The sequence below is a fragment of the Sinocyclocheilus rhinocerous genome, unplaced genomic scaffold (assembly GCF_001515625.1).
Source record: "Sinocyclocheilus rhinocerous isolate Xijiao unplaced genomic scaffold, SAMN03320098_v1.1 scaffold1861, whole genome shotgun sequence".
NCBI lineage: Eukaryota > Metazoa > Chordata > Actinopteri > Cypriniformes > Cyprinidae > Sinocyclocheilus > Sinocyclocheilus rhinocerous.
The window spans coordinates 158,122-164,092 of record NW_015652149.1 but is presented as its reverse complement, the minus strand read 5'-3'; the positions used below and the strand labels follow the sequence as shown (position 1 = coordinate 164,092).

Genomic DNA, 5,971 nt, shown 5'->3' with positions numbered 1-5,971 from the left:
AGTGAGAGTGTGTGTGTGTGTGTGTGTGTGTATGTGTGCATGCGTGCGTGTGTGTTAACATACTCAAGACCAATTTTCTTTGTAATTTCAGAGTTTATTAGTAATGCAAATGTTGATAAAAAAAGCATGCATGTTAAAGAAAAGAGCATTTGTGTATACATTTGTGTAACAGCAGTCATCTGAAGATCCTTATAGTAATACTGTATAATCATGCATGTACACATACGACCTGGAAATATACAAAACAGATGCATTTGAAAAGAAGTAATTGATCCTGGAATAGAGAAATTGAGCTCAGTTATCAATCTTACTTAAAGTTATTTAAAAACAACTAAAAATCATGATACTTCTTATTTTAGTTCACCCCTTTAACAGCTGTTTTCCCACAGTTAAATATTTTAATAACTGCATTGCTTTCGCATAATTTGGCAGATAATGACCCGGCATGCACAGTAAATGTCTGACTACATTATTGTAAAATAATGTTCTTTAATCCTGTAAATTCTTGGCAATTTGTACAGTGCCAGATTCTCTTAGAACATGTGGATAAATGAGGAAGTCCGATTTTAAAGTGTGATTTCTAGACCTGGAAACGTAATTGAAATGAATAAAGATCGCATTGGGCATTTTTACGAAGAGCATATACGTTTTATTACTAGTTATGCCAAACTCTTTCATCGGTTAGAAATTGTAAGTAGAACGTTTTTTTAATCCTTAATATCAAATATTAAGGATAAACATGTCTTATCAATATCTTATCCTTAATACAAATCCAGTGAATCATGAACAACTGGAAATTGATTGGATGAAAACAGCAGGAAAATTTAAGAACTTTCATCTCATAACTTTTGGAATCCTGAAATTCAGTTATTTGAATTATAATAATTTAGTTTCTTATTTTAATCTGTTCACACAGTTTCTGTAAAATAAAAAAACATTGGTCTTTCCAGAGGAAACATATTAGCTTTTAAATATTGTTGTGGACATTGATAGTCCTTGGAGAAAGGTTTGAGAACTACTGCTGCAGGACATCCATCTTTCTTTTTTCAGCGCTGCTGTTTCACCTGATCAGCAACGTTTGCTCAACACTTACTCGTGGCTTCTGTCAATTTCACTAATAGTTATTAGAGCGTCAGAAGTCCTAACCTCAGCCCCAACCTCCTCCTCCATCATTTCCATCTTCATCTCCATCCTCGTCCTCCTCCTCTTCCTCCACACTCACCCCATCCTTCTTCTTTTTCTTCTTCTTCTTCTTCTGGTCCTCCACCTTGTATTTGACTCGTCGGATGGGGTCGGTCATGCTGCGCATTTTGCCCTCGTCGAACTCCTCGTTCATCATGAAGTTCCTGTCGATAAGCTCCGCCCCTTCCTGCCAGTTGCGGTAGCAGTCTGGCCCCAGCTTACAGATTTCCTCCACGGCGTCGGCTGTGAGAACGGAGCAGTCCGGATGCAAAACCACCACCCTGGGCAGATCCTGCACCTCGAACATCTCGCTCAGCTCCCTGTGAACCACACAAACACGTCACAAACTACAGAGCTCCTGATGGTTACACACAGCGGCTCAGAAACACACTCTGATTCTCAGCCTTTTTTACTCTAACCCAGCTAACAGGGAATGTTCTCAGGACTTTCTCCCAAAGATATGAACAAACTCTTCCAGTAATGTTAAAAGAACACTGGTTGCAAGTTATCTGGTCTCTAGACATTAGAATTAGTACAGTATTAGAATGTTTTCTTCCTAAAACATATAGTTGGATGTTCATCTAACACCTTTGGAATGTTAGTACTTGTTTCAGAACATTCAAAAGTAACATTCTCATTTTTGCAAAATGATAAAACGAAACGTTCTCTCAAAGTTTGCATAACCAAGAAAAAAAAACAACAACATTGTTTAAAATGTTTAAAATAATTAAACGATTAAAATATATGTGACCCTGGAGCACAAAACAAATGGCTTGGGTATATTTATATCAATAGTCAAAAAAATACATTGTATGAGTTAAAATTATCAATTTTTCTTTTATGCCAAAAATCATTAGGAAATTAAGTAAAGATCATGTTCCATGAAGATATTTTGTAAATTTCCTACCGTAAATATTTCAAAAACGTGTTTATCATTAGTAATATGCATTGCTAAGAACTTCATTTGAACAACTTTAAAGATGATTTTCTCAATATTTAGATTTTTTTGCACCCTCAGATTCCAGATTTTCAAATAGTTGTATCTCAGCCAAATATTGTCCGATCATAACAAACCATACATCAATGGAAAGATTATTTATTCAGCTTTCAGATGTTATATAAATCTCAATTTAAAAAAATTGACCCTTATGTTATTAATAAGCATGTGTTTTGTTAATGATTGAATTAAAGCTGAAATAAAATCTAAAATTAAAATTAAAAAAACGTTTTAAATCATTTCTTAGCACTAAAATTATTGGAAATAAAATAAATAAAAAACTAAAATTGAAATAAAATGAAAAAAGCAAAGCTACATATTAATATTAAACAATAATAATGAAGAACATTTACAAAAGCATGTAATTACCAAAAATTTAACTAAGATTAAAATGAAAAAGTATAAAAATAAAAGCTGTAATAGTAAATAAAAAAATATTAAAACATCACTGGATCAAGGTTAGTATCTACTTATTACCCAGTTATGTGAAATACTATAGTAAGTACAGTACATATGTACATGTGGAACAGAACTGTAAAATAAAATAAAATGTTTTTGAGTGGAAACCCTGGTTCAATTTTATTTTAAAGCATCTTTTGTCATATTTTAAGCAATTTTAAGTCAATCTTGCGGATACCGTCAAAGTGTGCTCAAGCACAGTACTAAAAACTGTCATACTCAATTTTTTTTGGCACACTTTTTCTGAACAAAAATGGTACGTACTGTCTGTAGGGGTCCTCGTAGGCCAGGAACAGGCAGCGTTTGGGCAGCTCCTTCAGGAACTTCTCCTGCTGCTCCTCGGAGGAGTCCAGCGAGACGTACAGCAGGACCAGCTGAGCCGATCGCTCCACGTAGAACTCGTCCGTGAGCTTCTTGTAGAAGTCTTTGAGCGTCGGTGCGAACTCCTGGCACTTCTCGCACTCGCCGGAGCCGAAGAACAGCATGAGGATACGGTTCTGGAGCTGCAGGACGATCTCACGCTCCGTGTCCAGCTCGTCTCTGTCTTTATTGTTCTTCACCAGAACCTTCCCCAGGAACAGGTCCACCATGACAGCTTCTGAAGAGAGAACATGCACTGATCAATGCTTGATGATATTCTTCAATGAGTTGCACAGAGTTGAAGGGAATAGCAAAACTTTTAATAAAATGGCAAACAAACTAGTGTAATTAATACACTTCAACACAATCAAATACATATTGTCCAGTGGGAACAGTATGTGAACAGTATCCCTAGGCTAATAGTAAGAATGAGATTGAAGATGGTGGTCAAAGTAGTTCTGCCCTGTATAAACACTCACAGATTGTGAGTTTGATATTTACAAGAAGGATTGAACCAACCCTCAATTAAAACCAACAGAGAATGTTCTCAGAACATCCCTAACACTCTGGCAAGCCTCTAGAAGTTACGAACAAACGTTCTTCCAGTAACATTAAAAGAACATTTGTTAAAAGTTGTCTGGTCTTTAAAGTTAAATGTTAGCACAAAAACATACATGTCGTCCATGTAATGTCTTTTTGTGAAACGTTTAAGTTGGACGATTGTCTAACATATTTTAAATGTTACTACTTGTTTCAGAACGTTCAGAGAACATTCAAAAGTAACATTGTTTGAAAAATGATAAAATAGAATGTTCCTTTAACGTTCGCATCACCAAGAAAATTTTTTTTTAAAACATTTTAAAAAAATGTAAGGTTTAGAACGTAATGAATATTTGAATGTTATCGATTAATGGGAACGTTAGCAAACTATTCTTAACTTATTTTTGTTAGCAGATTTTGAGCATGAAATCTTGTTTAAAACGAACCTGGATGAAACTGACAGTTACAGTATTTGGGGGAATACAGCAACTATTTACTCAACTGTAGGAAACTCGTCTGATTATACATATATATAACACAAAAGTCCAGAAATGAACAAATGCATTGCACAAACACAGCTGCATGTGTAGAGCTGCATCTACCACCGCCCAAAAACTCTTGAAGTTGAAGTTATTCCCAGACCATCAGTGACAGAGTCTCGCTGGCCTCAGAATCGCTGTTGTTCGGAACCGAACCGATCATGAGTTCAGATCAACGCAGCTGCAGGTTCTGCAGGTTCACCGTGCTGTTATTTCCCGTCACCACACGCCCCGTTCACGGTGATTACAGGGTTAAACCGACACCAGACTGTCTCTGACATCGCTCTGCCAGTGTTTGTCTACTCTCCAAACAGAGAGATTTGAGGAAACAGTGAACAGACCACCTAATCTACATGAACCCACTGTCATAATCCTATTGAGAGAGAGAGAGACGGAGAGATAAGTACCATCAGAGTCCATCAGTTAAATCTGACAGATGCCAATATTACTGAAGTTAATTATCATAAGCAAAGCGTGCAAATGCATGGCTGAGATTCAAGAACTGATTTTTGTTTCTCTTTTACCGTGAAAATGAATCGTTTTGTTCTCTGGAAGGATTATGGCCATGTTCATCAGAGATCCCATAAGCCTTCTTGGCTGAAAATACACCAAGGCCTTAATCCAATAGAGAGACAGAGTGAGAGAGAGAGAGAGTGAGAGAGCAAGAGAGGACTGTCTTGTTTCACCTGAGTGAGAATGTGAGCTCTCATGACTCTTACCATTTACAGTTTAAAGCAATAGTTTGAAAATGGAAATTTGCTGAAAATGTCCTCACCCTAAGGTCATCCAATATACAGATGAGTTTGTTTCTTCATCAGATTTGGAGAAATGTAGCATTGCATCAGTGTCTCAGCAATAGATGCTCTGCAGTGAATGGGTGCCGTCAGAATGAGAGTCCAAACAGCTGATAAAAACATCACAATAATCCACAAGTAATCCACAGCACTCCAGTCCATCAGTTAACATCTGGAGAAGACAAAAGCTGAAACAAATCATTAAGGCGTTTTTAACTTCAAACCGTTGCTTCTTGCTAAAATATGTGCCATCTATCCATTAACTTCCTCCAGTGAAAAAGTGGCCTGGTCTGAATCAGGAGAGAAATCTGCACAGATCAAGCACCGTTTAAAAGCCAAAACAGCTCTAAACAAATATGTGGCTGGATTCAGGAGATCACTGGAGGAAGAGTTATTGTGGATTATGGACTCTATGGTATTTTAGTTAAAAACGTCTTAATGCTGGATTTGTTTCAGCTTTTGTCATCTCCAGATGTGAACTGATGGACTGGAGTGCTGTGGATTACTTGTGGATTATTGTGTTTAATTTTGTTGATTGAATGGTTCATTTCTAAAATATGTATATGTGGCAAAGCTGAAAAAAAAAAAACATTGTTGAGGCAGTGATCAACCCAAAACATAGGACTCCAGTTAAATCTCAACTGTTAAAGCTCAGATGAAATAATAATAACTCCTCTTGAGAAGTCACACTTACAGTGAGATTATAGTTTACATACTTTATATTTGTAAGCAAAAGATTACAAACTTTGTGCTTAATTAACACATGAATATAGTGAATGATAACGTTCAAAAGTTTGGGGTTGGTAAGATTTTTTTATGTATTCATTTTTAAAAAACTGCATTCATTTGATCAAAAATACAATAAAAACTAATATTGTGTAATATTATTACAATTTAAAGTAGCTGTTGTCTGTTGTGATATATTTAAAAATTCATATGATGCAAAGCTGAATTTTCAGCATCATTACTCCAGTCTTCAGTGTCACATGATCTTCAGAAATCATTCTAATATGCTGATTTGCTGCTCAAGAAACATTTCTGATTATTATCAATGTTGAAAACAGTCGTGCTGCCCAATATTTTTGTGGAAATTGTGATAC

At 35.9% G+C, this 5,971-nt stretch overlaps 1 protein-coding gene across 2 annotated transcripts; it reads right to left on the bottom strand.

Annotated features, from left to right (window-relative positions):
- Positions 1–981: 981 nt before the first annotated feature.
- On the bottom strand, positions 982–4,454 carry LOC107713785 (nucleoredoxin-like protein 1). 2 transcript variants are annotated; one of them, XM_016519397.1, is made up of 3 exons: positions 4,181–4,454; positions 2,903–3,236; positions 982–1,502 (listed from the first exon to the last, which is right to left on the bottom strand). In XM_016519397.1, exons 2-3 carry the CDS (start codon positions 3,226–3,228, stop codon positions 1,148–1,150), a joined length of 681 nt encoding a protein of 226 aa, XP_016374883.1. In that variant the 5' UTR covers positions 3,229–3,236; positions 4,181–4,454; the 3' UTR covers positions 982–1,147. The 2 variants fall into 2 exon arrangements, with proteins under 2 accessions (XP_016374883.1, XP_016374884.1); XM_016519398.1 differs by having other exon boundaries at positions 2,903–3,233.
- Between the last annotated feature and the right edge of the window lie 1,517 nt (positions 4,455–5,971).

What these genes read in the sequence shown, in the direction of transcription:
- LOC107713785 (XM_016519397.1), bottom strand. Translation starts at nt 3,228, where the DNA reads ATGGTGGACCTGTTCCTGGGGAAGGTTCTGGTGAAGAACAATAAAGAC. An exon ending in TACGAGGACCCCTACAGACA is followed by an intron (nt 1,503 to 2,902) that starts GTACGTACCATT and finishes TGTGGTTCACAG; the next exon opens with GGAGCTGAGCGAGATGTTCG.